Source organism: Panthera uncia (assembly GCF_023721935.1).
Source record: "Panthera uncia isolate 11264 chromosome E2 unlocalized genomic scaffold, Puncia_PCG_1.0 HiC_scaffold_19, whole genome shotgun sequence".
NCBI lineage: Eukaryota > Metazoa > Chordata > Mammalia > Carnivora > Felidae > Panthera > Panthera uncia.
In genome coordinates, this window is record NW_026057588.1 from 6443761 (window position 1) to 6459977 (window position 16217).

Genomic DNA, 16217 nt, shown 5'->3' on the forward strand with positions numbered 1-16217 from the left:
ATTTTATTTTATTTTATTTTATTTTAAATTATTTTATTTTATTTTATTTTATTTTATTTTATTTTATTTTAAATTATTTTATTTTATTTTATTATTTTTTAAGTTTAGTTATATTTTGAGAGAGAGTGAGAGTGGAGGAGGGACAGAGAGGAAGAGCGAGAGAATCCCAAGCAGGCTCCCTGCTGTCAGCACAGAACCCAACATGGGGCTCAAACTCACAGACCACGAGATTATGACCTGAGCTGAAATCAAGAGTCAGATGAGTACTCGACTGAACCACCCAGGCACCCCTCCAGGGTGGATTTTATATCTACAGCACATCTCCATTCAGATGCTGAATTTTCATCAGAAATACTTAATTTAGATTCCTAAAATCCACAGTTGAAAACGTAGATTCACACACCCAGGTTGTTCCAAACACTCGTCAAAGTTTTCCAGTGATCGCATTGAGTATTTTTTTAAATAGCTTTGTTGAGATGTAAGTGGTCTACAATAAACTGCACATTTTTTTTTTCTTTTTAATTTTATTTTTTATTTTTTAAAATTTACATCAAACATACGGAACACTTCACGAATTTGTGTGTCATCCTTGCACAGGGGTGGTGCTAATCTCTGTCAGTTCGTAGGATCGAGCCCGGCATCCAGCTCTGCACTGACAACCTGCTTGGGATTCTCTCCTTCTCTCTCTGTCACTCCCCCGCTTGCATGCATGCACGCACGCACATGCTCTCTAAATAAACAAACAAACAAACAAGCGAACGAACAAACTTAAAAAAAAAATAAAGATGAAAAATTCCATCCCGCAATCACACGAGCCACATTTCACATGCTCAGAAGACACGTGAGTCCACTTGATTACCGTTATACTTGGTTACCGGTCACTTGGTTACCAGCAGTCTTCCCGGCCAGGATAAATGCCCCCGAAAGCCCAGGCCTTGTTGGTCATGTTCACTGTGTATCCCCAGGGCTGGCTCATGGGGTGTTCGGATGAGACTAGGGGTGACGGAACATCCCGGCTAAGACTTGAAAGGTTTTTCCGGTGAGTGAGCGAATGGAGACAACGGGCCTATTGGACAGAGAGGGTGTAGGTACATCAGGAAACGTTGATTCAGGACTGAGGCACAGAGGGGCGTTGGCGAGAGTGTGGGCGTGGGCGCTGAGCACAGAAGATGGGGTCCCAGCTGATGTTTCCAGGGTCAAGGTGAGCACACGAGTCTGTTGTTACCCCAGCAGAGGGGCCTCGAAGGGAACTCCTGGGGACAGAATGGTGGGTAGTGGGAGCATGACGTGGAGCTTAGAGCCAGACTGCCAGCTCTTGGGCGACAGCACATTTTTGAGCCTCGCCCTGCCTCAATTTTCCTCATCTGTAAAGTGGGGATAATAGCGTTTGCCGTATAGAGTTCCCGAGGGCCTGATGACTTAGTGCGCTGAAGTTGTTTACACGCAATACGTGTTCATCATGATTAAGGAAGGTTAATAATAGGTCGGAACCTAACTGGCAGGTTCAGGTCATTAAGACCTACACGTTGGCTGCCAGTGAAAGTACAGATTTTTGAGATTCCCTTTCTGTGGCATCTTCCTGTTTGTGAACTTGATGTCTAAAGGTTACCTTGCAGGACTCTCTTCTGTTCTCTCATTCATTCCCTCACCTGTGCATGTGCTCACGTCGCTCTGTGCCTGCCGTGAATTAACCTCACCCACCCTCCCATCTCCCCAGGGCACATTCGCCTCCCAGGTGACACTGGAAGGGGACAAGGTGAAAGTGGAGCGGGAGATTGACGGGGGCCTGGAGACCCTGCGCCTGAAGCTGCCTGCCGTGGTGACCGCCGACCTGCGGCTCAACGAACCTCGCTATGCCACGTTGCCCAACATCATGGTGAGCACTTAGCAGATGGGTCACTGAGGGCCCAGAGACTTCTTGTACGAAGGAAAGGATCATCACCCTGCGGAAAGAAGAGTTTACCGTTCATCTTGGCTTGTAGGATGGGTTCATTGGGTCATTTTAGCCAATAGGGAGAGTTTAGTGTGCCATCTTAGCCAATAGGAAGGGCATCATCTCAGCCAATAGGAAAGGTACAGTGGATCATCTCAGCCAATAGGAAGGGTTCAGTGGATCATCTCAGCCACCAGGGAGAGTTCAGTGGGTCATCTCAGAAGGGTGGGTTCCGTGGGTCAGATGGGCCGGACTCGTTAAGCTAGAAGGTTGAGTTTGCCAGTCCATTTCAGCCCGTGAAGGGCTTCTCAAGACACCTAACTAAACAGGGACCCTCAGCAGAAGGGCTTCCCAGTAGGTCACGTCTGTCTGGCTAGCGGGGTCTAGAAGAGTTCGGGCAATGGGATTGGTTCTGCAGACATGGCACTCGTGGGTGGGAGGCTGTGGGAGGCTGGGCAGGGCTTCAGCAGCCCTGTGAACTGTCACTGCCCATGTGCAGAAAGCCAAGAAAAAGAAGATTGAGGTCATCAAGCCCGGAGACCTGGGTGTGGACCTTACCTCCAAGCTCTCCGTGGTTAGTGTGGAGGACCCGCCCCAGCGCACGGCCGGCGTCAAGGTGGAGACCACGGAGGACCTGGTGGCCAAGCTGAGGGAGATTGGGCGGATTTGAGCCCCTTCCCTGACACTCAGCAATAAAACTATGACCCTCCCGACGACCGTCTCTGTTAACTCATTCCGTGGAGACCTGTTCTTTGATTCATTCAACAAACATTTACTTAAGTCTCCCGTGTGCCAGGCCCTGTGCTGGGTGACGCCGGGGACCCAGGTGAGTCACATCCAGTCCCCGAGAAGCTTCCATGTTGGGGGGGGGGGTTGGGATGGACGTGGGCAGAGCCAGCTGTAAGCAGAGGTGACACCACACACTTAGGAGCTCACCTGGGGCGTCTGACCTGGAATGTGGGGTCGGTGACTTCCCAGGTAGATGGCATCCTAGTTGAATTCCTGAAAGACGAAGATCAGTGAGGGGGTGTCACGCTGCAGAGCTTTTGCTGGGAACTCGCAGGTGCCAGGCCCCCGTGGAGACTTGGGGAACAGGAGACAGCAAGGCTGGAAGTTCTGGTTCTGGTTGGGGACACAGACAACATGTAAGGTGGGGATGAAGAGCCGGGGCCTGGAGTCAGACTCTGATTTTATCATTTTATTTTTTTAAAGTGTATTTATTTATTTTTGAGAGAGAGCGCGTGTGCACGTGCCCGGAGGAGGGGCAGAGAGGGAGGGAGAGAATCCCAAGCAGGCTCTGTGCTGTCAGTACGGAGCCCGACGCGGGGCTCAATCCCATGAACCGTGAGATTGTGACCTTAGCCGAAATCAAGAGTCAGATGCTCAACCGACTGAGCCCCCCCAGGCGCCCCCAGACTCAGTGATTTTAGATCCTCCCTCAACTTTCCCAGCTGTGGGATCTTGAGTGAGTTACCTTGCATCTCTGAGTTCTGGTTTCCTCATCCGGCTGATCAAAATAGTAAGAGCTTAGTGTAGTGGTTAAGGGCTTGGGGTCTGGATCCTGAGGCCCTGGCAAGTTCCTACTCTCCCAACGCCGATTTCCTCCTCCCTCAGGTGGCGTTAGTAATAATACCCGTGTTCTGGTTGGCTGATGTGGCATAACGAGGCACCCCAAAACTCGCTGACTTAAAACCACCAATCATTTATTTTGCCCATACATCTGAAAGCTGGGCAGGGCTTGGCAGGAGAGCTCGCCTCTCCTCCACGCGGCGTCAGCTGGGGTCTCAAGTGGGGCCCGGGGATACATGTCCGAGATGGCTTAGTCACCTGGCCTGCATGCTGGCTGGCTGGCTGGGGTTGTTGGCTTGAGCTGGCTGTTGACCAGGGGCCATGATTCCTTCCCATGGGCTGCTCGAGCTTCTTCACGGCATGGTGGCTGGCTTCCAGGAGGGAGTGTTCTATGACCTGTGAGGTGGGTTATGCCCGTCTCTGGGCCTCCATGCAGACACTGGCACGGGATCACTTCTGCTGTAGTCTCTTGGTCTGGTAGTAAGAGTCTACCTGGATCCATGGGGAGGGGACATAGACTCCGTAAGGGAGGAATTTGCTGGCATCTTTAAGTTACAAAACTTCCCCCATGAGGTTTTGAAGGAATTAATGTAGCACCTCCAGAACCACACCTAACGCATAGAAAATGCTCACTATGTATTATTACCCTTGTCATTACCATCAGCATGGTGAGAACTCCCTGGGTGAGCTCAGGGGACTGGATGCTGAGCAGAGATCCTGAGCCCAGCATGGGGTGGTAGCTTTCTTTCTTTCTTTCTGTTCTCGTTTTTTTTTTTTTTTTTTTAATGTTATTTATTTATTTATTTATTTATTTATGTTTTTTTTTTAATTTTTGAGAGATGGAGCATGAGTGGGGGAGGGACAGAGAGGGAGATAGAGAATCTGAGGCAGGCTCCACGCTCTGAGCTGTCAGCACAGAGCCTGATGCAGGGCTCGAACCCACGAATTGTGAAATCATGACCTGAACCGAAGTTGGATACTTAACCGACTGAGCCACCCAGATGCCCCATGGGGTGGTAGCTTTCTGAAGGAGTGAGCAGTCTGGCCATCCTGAGCCAAAGCCCACCTCCTCTCTCTGGCTGTGCAACCTCCTCCAGGTCCCTTGACCTCTCTGAGCCATAGTCTCCTAGCCTGTAACACAAGGATAATGACACCCAGCTCATAGGGTGTTTGGAAGTCTTTGGCCAGATAATGCCTGGGAAGCATTTCGCATGGTTCCTGGCACGGGAGAAGTGGTAGTTATTATTATGATTCTTAATCAGGTGAGGCTGCAGGACAAGTTGTTGGGGGGGGGGGGGGGCAGGGAGTGACCAGAACATTCCAGGTAGAGAAGAGTGCCCGCAAATCTGGGAGGGGAGAGATGGGGCATGAGAATGGCAGGGTATTCAAAGAGTGAGAGGGTGGAGGGTGTGGCTGGAGTGGGTGAGTCTGGGCCACTCAGGGTCTGGAAGGGTCCTTGGATGTCTCCTGAGGGCACAGGGGAGCTGTGGGAGGGGCAGGGGCAGAAAGAGGGGCCATGTGAGGATCCAGGGACTGGCACTGGTGGAGATTTGGAGGCTGGAGGGAGGAGGCAGAGCGGATGGGGCCTGTGCTACGGTCTGGCCAGTGGGAACCCAGAGGTAAGGCTGTGACAGAGATTCAGGGGGCAGAGCAGGAGGGGAGGGGGAGAGAGGAGGGAAGACGCCCCACAGCCTCTGCGTAGATGGTGCAATGGCACTTGAGATGGAGAGCCCGGGAAGGGGGTTGTGTTGGAGGGAAGACGCTGAGTTTAGGGGGATGCAGGGCACTTGAGGCCCTGGGGGGCACGGAGATGCAGCTATGGGTCTCTGGAGAGGGACTGGGTGGGAGGGAGCCAATTGAGACTTGGTTCTGAGGGCAGCAGGGAGCCATGGGAGGAGTTGGAGCAGAGCAGGAGCAGGGTCAGATGCAGGTGCTGCAGGCAGGACAGAGTGGACTCGAAGCCGGAAGCTGAGGAGGAGGAAGCCTGAACTGAGGCCAAGGCCATCAGAGGTGGGACTCTCTGAAGGGTCACCTCACCCTCCTCCAAGAAGTCTTCCTGGCTGCCTTCCCCACGGGTTTGCTACCACCACGTTTCCACTGGGACTCCTTTCCCGCCATCTTCACCTCGCGTGTGGGGAGAGCAGAGTCAGATGGGACCAGCTGACGAGGACCAGTGGGGTGGGGGTGGCTGGCTCTGCCACTAGATTGGGGGTGGGGGCACCTCCCTCTGGGTCTGGCTTCCTTCCCCGCCCAGGAAGCTACCAGTCCTGTCGGACTTGTCGACCTGGGAGGCACAGGTGCAGGTCCTGGAGTCTGGCTGCAGTGTCCTCACAGGTGCGGCCAGCACCATGGACACCTCACGGGCTCTGCTGCTCTTCCTGCTCCTGGGTAAGTCCCCTGCGCAGCCCCTTCCCCACCAGTCCGCCTCTTGGCAGCTCCCCAACGCCCTCCCCTCCTCTTCTTGCAGCCTCCGGAGCAGGGGTCATCACCCACAGAGCCTCTTCTGGAGTTCAGCAAACCAATTTCTCCTTGGACTCAGAAAGCTCTTTCCAGGGCCCAGGTTCGAAAGTCTCCTCCATGAAACCCCCCGACTGGAAATTTCCAGAGCAGTCTCCAGGTTCAAAAACCACTGCTGCTATCCCTCATTCCAAACGGTTTCCTGAGGTCTCAAATTTTAACGACGTGCCTAGGTCAAACGTTTCTGCTGAGGGCCAAAAGTTGAGCCCGGATCCTCCTACCGTCCCTGAGGTCCCTGGTTCCGAAGTATTTTCTGATATCTTGGGTTCTCAAGTTCCTGCCGAAAACTCAGAGCCGTCCTCGGTTAAGACCCCAGCTTCAAACATTTCTGCTCAGGCCCTGGAGACTGAAGTTGAGACCCCAGGTTCACAATTCTCCCCTAAGGATCAGGACCTTAAAATATCTGCCCAGAACCCCGAATCCAAAGTAACTGCAGTAGCCCACCCAGTGGAAAGCTTCCCCCAGCAGGTGGGGAGGCCTCTGTCGGTACTAGTGGGGACCACCATCCAGCTCCCTCTGGTTCCAGTTCCCAGCCTTGGCCCTCCTGCGCCTCTGGTGGTCTGGCGCCGAGGCTCCAAGGTGCTGGCAGCTGGAGGCCTGGGGCCGGGGGCCCCCCTGATCAGCTTGGATCCTGCTCACCGGGACCGCTTACAGTTTGACCAGGCCCAGGGGAGCCTGGAACTTGCCTCTGCCCAGCTGGAGGATGCTGGGGTCTACACTGCTGAGGTCATTCGGGCTGGGGTCTCCCGGCAGATTCGGGAGTTCATGGTGGGTGTATATGGTAAGTGGGCACTGAGGTCCAGAGTGCAGGCTGCAGGGTCTGCTCTGCCAGACCTTTGGGCAGATCGCTGCTGTCTGACCTGTTTTCTCCCCTGAGGAAGGGGTTCCTGGACAGGGGAGAGAAGACTTCTAGGCTAGAGGGAGGAAGGATAATAGGGGCTGGGGGCCAAGACAGGGGTTCTTGAGAGAAGTTGGGCCTGGGGATCAAGACTCCTGGGGGCTTGGAATCACGGGTCTCTGGGAGAAGAGGGGGTGGCGGAAGGGAGGGCGGGGGGCGGGCCCCGGGGGACTTAGTGGGTCCCTGAGAAGGAGGAATCCTGGGCTTGGGGCCCTGAAGTCCTGGGTGTGAGGAGTGAAGGCCGGGGCCTGGAGTCCTGGATCTGGGGGACGAGGGGGCCAGGGACCGGGTCCTGAGCCCATTCCCCTTCTCCCAGAGCCCGTGCCCCAGCTGTCTGTGCAGCCCGAGGCCCCGGAGATAGAGGAGGGGGCGGCCGAACTCCGGCTGCGCTGCAGAGGGTGGGGGCCGGGTCGCGGGGAGCTGAGCTGGAGCCGGGACGGACGCACCCTGGAGGCAGCGGACCCTGAGGGAGCGGAGCCACCGCGGATCCGCACAGAGGGCGACCAGCTGCTCATCGGGCACCCTGTGCGAAGCGACCACGCCCGGTACACTTGTCGCGTCCGCAGCCCCTTCGGCCACGCTGAGGCTGCGGCCGACGTCAGTGTCTTCTGTGAGTCGGGGTATGCCTCCGGTCGGGGGCTAGGATCTGGGCGCTCGGGGTCCCGACTTCCTGGGGAGGAGGGGTTTTGTTGGAGGTCCAGTCCTCGCGGGTCGTGGCGGAGTCCCGGGTGACCCCAACTCTCCCGGTTGCGACCCCTTCCCCCACCCAGACGGCCCGGATCCTCCGGTCATCAAGGTCTCCTCGGACCGCGACGCCACCCCCGCCCTCTATGTCACCAAGGGCAGTAACGTGACCCTGCGCTGCTCCGCCGCCTCGCGGCCGCCCGCAGACATCGCGTGGAGCCTGGCCGACCCGACGGAGGCCGCCGTGCCCGCCGGCCCGCGTCTCCTGCTGCCCGCGGTCGGGCCGGGCCACGCCGGCGCCTACGCCTGCCTCGCCGCGAACCCGCGCACAGGCCGCCGCCGCCGCTCTCTGCTCAACCTCACCGTGGCAGGTGAGCGGGCCCGGGCGGGACGGAGCGGGCTACGCCGAGGGGGCGGGGCCGCACCAGAGGGGCGGGGCCAGCAAGGGAGGGAGGAGACTCCCCGTAAAAGGGGCGGGGATGCCCGGGAAAAGCGGCCGGGCCAACGAGGGCCTGCGGGACTTGTTCGACTGGGTGAGGAAGGTCACGAGAGGGGACGGGGGCCAGATTCCCGGGCCAGGAGCAATCTCAACAAATTAAGAGGAGGATCAAATGGTGAAGAGTGGAGGCCGGAAAGGGACGGAGTTTCAGTTGCTTGGGCCAGTTAAGTGGGATCAGCAAATAAATTACCTGAGGGCCCCTGGGTGGTTCAGTCAATGAGCTACCGACTCTTCATTTCAACTGACGTCATGATCTCACAGTTAGTGAGATCGAGCCCCACCTTGGGCTCGTGCTGACAGCGCAGAACCTGCTTGGGAGCCTTTCCCTCTCTCTTTCCCCTACCTCCGCTCATGCTCTCTCTCTCAAAATAAATATTTTTAAAAAATTACCTGGGGAAAGGGGAGGAGTCATTAGAGAAGGGGGCTGGGCCATTGTAGAAAGGGCCGAGTTATCTTAGAAGAGGTCGGGGGGAGGGGTGTCGCACCAGTAGGGGCATAGATGTCTGGTTGATGGCTCCCAGTAACTTGGTGGAAGGAGGAGGACTAGAAAGGAGGGGGGGGGGGTTATGTTTGCAAGGAAAGAAATCCGTGCAAAGATGTTTTCCTAGGAGAGAGGGGCAGTCAGTGGGGCTGCCGCTGCCCTCTCAGCCCGGAAGTTTCTGGGAAAAGGGACGCCTATGGGGCGGGCCCAGGTGAAGAGGGGTGGGCGTGACACGCGGAGATGAGGGGCTGGAGGGGCGAGGGGAGAGAGGCCGAGCCCCTGTTCTCTCCCTCTGCTCCACAGATCTGCCTCCGGGGTCCCCACAGTGCTCAGTGGAAGGCGGTCCAGGGGACCGCAGCCTCCGCTTCCGCTGCTCGTGGCCCGGCGGGGTCCCCGCGGCCTCCCTACAGTTCCAGGGTCTCCCTGAAGGCGTCCGCGCGGGGCCGGCGCCCTCTGCGCTCCAGGCGGCTGTCCCCGCTCACCCCCGGCTCAGCGGCGTCCCCGTCACCTGCCTCGCTCACCACCTGGTGACCACGCGCACCTGCACGGTTACCCCGGGTGAGAGCTGGTGGGGTTTCTTTCCTGTTTCCCGGGGAAGGGGTATACATTTTAGCTCCTTTAGGAAATGAGAAAGGCGGACTTCTAACTCCAGGAAAAGAGATTTCCTTTGTCTTCAAACCTACAGAAGCACCAATACCTCAAGCAGGGGAAGGGGCCACAGTTTCTTTCCTGGACCCAGGAGGAGGGCTGACATCTTCCTACGTGTCCAGAGCAATAAATGGTTGAGAATAATATGAGTTCCTCAGTCCAGCACCTGGGCCATAGTATGTATCTAATAAGTCCTTGCCAAGGAGATCAGGTGATGATGGACTGAGACATGGGCAGTGCTTCCTCATTTGGCTAACGTGTTGGGGTTTCACAGCTCTTTGCTTCACCAAAGCGGGCAGGACTTGGTCTTTGACTCCAGGGTCAGGTCTGGACTCGGCCCGGTTTCTTCTACCTGCAGAGGCCCCTCGGGAGGTGCTGCTTCGTCCTGCGGTGGAGGAAACACGGTCGGGGGAGGCAGAGGTGGCGCTGGAGGTCACTGGCTGTCCTCCACCATCCAGAGCATCTTGGGCCCGGGAAGGGCGGCCCGTGGCCCCAGGAGGAGGGGGTCGCCTGCGGCTCAGCCCAGATGGGCGCAGGCTCCTCATTAGCAACTTCAGCCTGGATTGGGACCTGGGAAATTACTCCGTGTTGTGCAGCGGGGCACTGGGTGCCGGGGGCAACCAGATCACCCTCATTGGTGAGTCCATTCCTTTCCCAGAACCCAGAAGTCCTCTCTTCCCTCAAACCCGGTCCCCAGCCCCTTCTCCATCAGATCCAAGAGTCCAAGCCCTCAGTCCCCTTCCTCTTGTAGGCCTAGAAGTCTGGCTCTCCAGACCCTCTACCCCAGGACCTATGGGTCCAGGTCCACGGCCCCCTTCCCTCTCCCATCTAGGACCCACAAATCCAGCTCCCACCTTAATTCCCCCAGGACCTTCCATCTCCTCGTGGAGGCTGCAGAGAACCCGGGATGCAGCAGTGCTGACTTGGGATGTGGAACGCGGGGCCCTGATCAGTGGTTTTGAGGTCCAGGCACGACCAGAAGGCCCCAACCTGGGTAGAGCCACCACCTACAGGGACTGGATCACCCTGCTCACCCTGGAGCCTCAGGAGCGGTCAGCTGTGGTGCCCCTTCCCCATCGGAACCCTGAGACCTGGGCCTTCCGTATCCTGCCCACCCTGGGGGGCCAGCCAGGGACCCCATCACAAAGCCAAGTCTACCAGGCCCGTGAGTTGGGGCTGCTGGAGGCTTCTCCTGGGCTGCTACCCTCAGTCTGTTTCGTTTATCCCCCTTCTCTGCTTGTATCCATTTTCTGGGGCTCCTTTAACAAAGTACCATGAACCGGGTGTCTTGGACCCATAGAAAGATACTCTCTCACAACTCAGCAGTCCTCCTTCTAATGGAAATGAGGGCCGTGCTCCCTCTGGGACTCTGGGTAGATGCTTTTCTGGCCTCTTCCAGCTTCTGATAATGGCCATTAGTCCTTGGATTGAATCCTTGGAGTTCCTTGGCTTATAGCTGCAGTGCCCTGGTCTCTGCCTCCAGTTTTCCACAGCCTCCCTGTGCGCACCTCTGTCTTCTTCTTGTAAGGACACTAGTCCAGTTGGGTTCGGGCCCATCCTCATGATCTCATCTTGACTTGATTGGTTGAATTGTGTCTCCCCCAGAAAGCGATATTGACATCTTAACCCTCAGTACCTGTGAATGTGACCTTATTTGGAAATAAGAGTCTTTGCAGAAGATTGACTCTATATCTATGATAGCACATTATTTCTGTCATAGCACACTTAGTTTTTGTCATAGCATAACCCATACTTAGGATATTAATTTGTGCCTTCATTTCTGATTTCCCTGAAAATGAATCCCTATGAGAGTAGGTATCTGGGTTTGCTCACCAATGGATCATTACCAGTAGAGTGCCAGGCACACCACAGTTACTCAGTAAATGCAAAATGAATCAAGAGTCTGGGGTCCCAGGTTCTTGGGTCCTATAAAATAGTTGGAGCAGGCAGCTTAGGAAACTTGGCTCCAGCTCTGGTTCTTCCTGCTTCTAATTATCCTCTCTGGTCTTCCAGGCCCCACCCTGAGCCCAGGGGCCATTGCTGGCATCGTCCTGGGTTCCCTACTGGGCCTGGCGCTCCTGGCAGCACTTCTCTACCTGTGCATCTGCTGCCTGTGCAGCTTTAGGGGTAAGTGAGGGGCCATCTGGGAGGGTCCCTAGGAAGAGACCCGCTGGAGACCTGGCTGAACCAATCAGCGCAGTCACAGGTCATTCATCCCGCCTCCACCTCCATATCAGCCAATCAGAGGAAGGCTCCGCCTCTCAGACTTGCTTCCCTGCTCATTGGCTGGGTTAGTATGTTGGAACAGCCAATCGCGTGTTTCTGTTTCTCCTCCTCTTTCCAGGAGACTCTCTGAAGAAAAAGAAGCATCCCCCCTCTTTGCCACCTGTGGTTCCCCCACTGGAAAAGAAGATGCAGAGTGTAACCCCAGTGCAGACCCCACTGCCTCTGCCCCTCAAAGTCCCGCTGGAGGACCCTAGCCCAAACAAGGCTCACCAGGTGAGTGGTGCCCCAGTGTCCTTCTGGAATAGGGGTAGAACTTTTTATGGTTTTTGTTTGCTTTTGTATTTAAAAAAAAATTTTTTTTTTAACGTTTATTCACTTTTTGAGAGAAAGAGAGAGAGACAGAAACTGAAGCAAACTCCAGGCTCTGCGCTGTCACCCCAGAGCCTGTCGCGGGGCTCAAACCCATGAACTGTGAGATCATGACCTGAGCCAAAGTCGGATGCTTAACCGACTGAGCCACCCGGTCTCCCCTTTTATGTTTTAATCAGGGAGAGGAGACGGTCTGAGTTCTCTTCCTCCAGGTTTACTTGTTGGTTTACAAAATTAGAAAGTCCCCCCCCCCCGTTTTTTTTTTAATATATAGAAATCGGACAGGAATTCCCACCCAATTTTTGTCATGTTAAGAGTGAAATTCCAGCTTACCTCCAAAGGAGAGAATACTCCTTTACTCTTCCATAAAAATTGGCAAAACTCCCGTTTTCTTTCTGAAGTGGGAGGGAATGTCTTCTTCCCTGAAAAAGCTGGGTTGTTGCATGTCTTGTCTCTCCCAAGGGTGGGTGAACATTTTTTTATTCTCCTTTTGCAAGTGAAGGGAACCCGGCTAATTTCTGAATAGCATGAGCTAGCGCTAGAAAAGCGTGAGTCATGTCACATTCAGCATGTCACGTTCAGGGTAACCTCTGAGGTTGTCTCCTTCCCTTCCTTTCTCTTCCAGGCCACTGGCCCCAGTCCAGTCATCTCTCTGGGTGGGGGCCCAAGGACTGTTCGGGCAGCCACACAGGTGTGACCTGCTTTGCACAGGAGTTTTTGGGTAGGACTTCCTGGTAGGCAGGGCCATCCTGTCCTGCTGTGACTAAAGACTGGACCCTGAAAGTGGGACTTCCTGTCTCCTTCTCAGTGCAGAAGACTCCACATGTATTTGCACAACCAAGCCGCTGTGGCTCCTGGGCTGGGAGAGACCCCCGCTGATCTACCAGTGTGGTTTGCACACCCTCTAGGCAAGCGAGGGGCCTTCCTACGTCCACTTGCTCCTCCAGGCCACCCCCATGCAGCTCCCAGGGTCTTTGTCTTTTTTTGTTTTTTAATGTTTACTTTTGAGAGAGAGCGTGTACAAGTGGGGGTGGGGTAGAGAGAGAAGGAGGCAGGGTCCCAAGCGGGCTCCACACCAACAGCAGAGACCCCAACGCAGGGCTCAAACTCATGAACCGTGAGATCGTGACCTGAGCTGAAGTCAGACACTGAACTGACTGAGCCCGCTAAGGCGTCCCCAGAGTCTTCATCTTAAAACAGCTCAGACTGTGTCCTTTTCTCTTTAAACCCTTCCGTGGCTGCCCTTTGCCCTTCAGAAATCTTCCTGCATCCTCACTGTGATTTTCAAAGCCTTATGGTTTGGCCTCTTGGCCTCTGACCACCCCCTCCTGCACTTTCACCCCTGCTCCTTGATTAACACAAGGCTTTTTTTTTTCACCAGATGCTGGATTTGGCCTCCAGGGCTTTGCCCCAGAGGTTGCTCTGCTTGAAATACCACTTTTTGCCCTGTGCCATCCACCTCAGTGATTTATAGGAAATATATATTTGGTCATTCAGATGACCAAAATATGTTTTGCAGATATATCTGGTCTTGATCCACGGTTTCTGAAAATGATTCAGAGCCATAAAAGCAAAATATCCATTTCTTGCTATTAATGAAGGTGACTTTTGGATGCCCCCAAAGGCGGGGCTGGTTGCCTGGAGGGTAAAACCTGCAAATGGGGGATCTGGAACTTTCAGACCCATCTCCAGGAGGGGGAAGGACTGGAGGTTGAATCAGCCAATGGCCAGTGACTTAGTCAATCATAATTATATAATGAAGCCTCCATGAAAACCCATAGGAACAGTGCTTTGGTCCATTTTGGGAGAGCTTCCACTCTTGGTGAACCAGAGTGCTCCCACATACCACTAAGCTGGACTCCAAGATCCACAGGGACAGAAGTTCCTTTGTTTGGGAGCTTGCCCTGTGTATCTCTTTGTCTGGCTGTTGATTCCTGTCCTTTATCGTATCTTTTAATAAACTGATCAATGTAAATAACTGTTTCCCTGAGTTCTGTGAGCCACTCTAGCAAATTAACCAAATCTAAGGATTTGGAACTTCCAATGTGTAGCCAGTCGGTCAGGAGCACAGGTAGCAGTTTGGGGCTTGCAGCTGGTGTCTGAAGTGGGGTGTGGAGGTGGTAATCTTGTAGAATTGCACCCTTCACCTGGAGAATCTGATGCTACCTCTGGGTAGAGTGTCAGAATTGAGTTGGTGTCTGAGAATTGCTTGGTGTTGGGCTGCTAGAAAGAAGCCCATCAACCCAATCAAAGGAGGGATGTGGAGATTCAGAGCACAGTGAAGCGAGGCTTTAATCAACGTTCTTGCAAGAGGGAGTATCTGACGGACAGGCACACTCGGGGCAGTTACAGCAGACGATTTATCTCCTAGCACGCAAGTCCCTCCCCTGGTCCCTCATTGGCTGAGTTCTACAGAGGTTACAGCCTGACCCGGAAGCTGCCTATGCCCATATAAGGCAAACAGTAGACTGAATGGAATAAATGTACATTCCCTGAGGTGATGCAGACACTTTCAGTCCCTCCTCCCTTTGTTCTTTGGCACATGCCCATTGCAAAGCCCGCAAAGCTGAGAGGGGAAGAACCAGGAAGTGAAGTGTCTAAGAGTTTGGGAGTCCATTGTGGTGGACTATTTCCAATAGGTTGTAAATCTATTGTTAATTAGCACAGCTTTTATTTGGTATTTCTGAAAATGAATCATCTCCTTTACTTCTCACAGGGGGAACCCCCCAATGTTGGGATCAGGTCCAGAAACCCTAAAAATGTAACCATTACAAGCTTAGGAGACCCTTCCCTAACCCATGACCCTAACCTGCCTTGACCCTGACCCTTCTGCTCCTCGAACATAAATACAGAAATACTTGGTTAGCCTCTGACTCCGTCTCTAAACTGAGAACTTCAGGAAGGCAGAGACTGTGCGTGTCATTTTATCCCCAGCACTTAACACAGAGCCTGGCACATAGCAGGCAATCAATAAATACTGCACATATTTCGGTGCCAGTGAAAGGCTGGGCTTGCAGCTGCTGTCCCCAATGATGTCTTTCTTTTTTAGCTGGGTTTCTCATTGGAAATTTAGGGAGTGCATCAATGAAGATTCCCTTGGCCGCAAGAAACAAAATAAATGGTGGCAAAATGGATGGTGGTTTCAGGCTGGCTCAGCAACTTAGTGACCCCATCAAGGACCTGAGCTCTCTACATCCTGCTCGGCCACCCCCAGTGGGTTGGCATATTGTCTTATGTAGCAAGATGGCTGCCACAGTGCCAGGCATCACCTCTTCACACAACTGTATCTGAAGGCAAAAGGAAAGGAGCAAGGTTCCCTTCCCACACCCCTTCCCTCGACCAACCTCACTAGCGAGGAAAAAACTTTCCTGGAAGGCTACTGGCAAAGTCCCCTTATTGACCCCAAACTAGCCACGTCACTGCAAGTGAGGCTGGGAAACCAAGTATCTCAGCCTGTGTCGTGGGAGGCGGGTCTGAGAGCAAAGAAGGAGGAAACAACCAAAGCAAGGGCAACCAGCATCTGTCTCCGGGAAGGAAAGGATGTGAGGTATTCTGGTTAAAGATTGGGGTGAAAGAGTCCTTTGGGAAATAGAGCTCTTAGATCTTTCTGGAAAGGTGAAGCCTGGGGTGCTGGGTACCTGGATCCTTGATATCATTTCTGTATCAGAGCTTTCATTTCCTTTTTAATCACCAGAGTGAGGAACCTAACACACGTTGGCTTCTACATACAGGGGGCTGTGTTGCTTATGTAAGTGAAAGTGGGCATCAGGTAAATTTTGATCCAGCTACTCAAATGATGGCATCGTGGACTCAGTTTCTTTAGCTCGCTCCCCCTCCCCCGGCCACTCTGTATTTCAGTGTTTGTATCATTCTCAGGCTCTACATTCCCCACCATTGCTATCCCCACAGACCCAAGATCTTCCATGTAATGGAGAAAAGCAACTCATCTAGATACACCTCACACCATTGAGCTACATTATCCAGTGGAATAGCATCTTGTGAATCCATACAGCTCTGGAACTCATTAGCTGAGGGGCTGAAGCCAATCAAAATCTACCAAAGAGAGAGAAGGCAGAAATGATGCTGGAGAGGCACCACCAATGACCATGACCCTTTGCCCTCCACTCACTCAAATCCTTAATGACACGGATACTTGCAGGCAGAGACTTTGGAAAAAGGCGTTTATTGGTGTGGTGGTCTCAACACTCCCCATGAATTGGAACACACGGCCCCCAGGGCCCCCCGCCCCCTCCCTTGCATCCCTCCCCCTCCCCTCCCCATCCCCTGGACCCTGGGAATGGAAGACAATGTGGGATGGGGCCCACGCCCCCGTCTGAGGTACAGTCACTGCCCCTTGCCCCCCTGCCCCTGCTCTGAACTCCCCCCCCCCCCC

General features: G+C 54.1%; 2 protein-coding genes and 1 pseudogene across 2 annotated transcripts in view; 2 read left to right on the top strand and 1 right to left on the bottom strand.

The window, feature by feature from the left end:
• Window positions 1-2646, top strand: part of ETFB (electron transfer flavoprotein subunit beta) — an 11747-nt gene extending 9101 nt beyond the window's left edge. The window contains exons 5-6 of the mRNA XM_049621650.1: window positions 1718-1876; window positions 2433-2646. Of these exons, the coding sequence (XP_049477607.1) occupies window positions 1718-1876; window positions 2433-2603 (330 nt within the window). The 3' untranslated portion in view covers window positions 2604-2646. The remainder of the gene's footprint in view (window positions 1-1717; window positions 1877-2432) is intronic.
• Window positions 553-648, bottom strand: LOC125916232 (uncharacterized; annotated as a pseudogene).
• A 2435-nt stretch (window positions 2647-5081) lies between the features above and the next one.
• On the top strand, window positions 5082-13793 carry VSIG10L (V-set and immunoglobulin domain containing 10 like). Its single transcript, XM_049622285.1, has 10 exons — window positions 5082-5121; window positions 5442-6800; window positions 7234-7527; window positions 7688-7972; window positions 8885-9139; window positions 9588-9866; window positions 10098-10394; window positions 11243-11356; window positions 11574-11728; window positions 12450-13793. Exons 1-10 carry the CDS (start codon window positions 5082-5084, stop codon window positions 12519-12521), a joined length of 3150 nt encoding a protein of 1049 aa, XP_049478242.1. The 3' UTR covers window positions 12522-13793.
• The last annotated feature ends 2424 nt before the right edge of the window (window positions 13794-16217 follow it).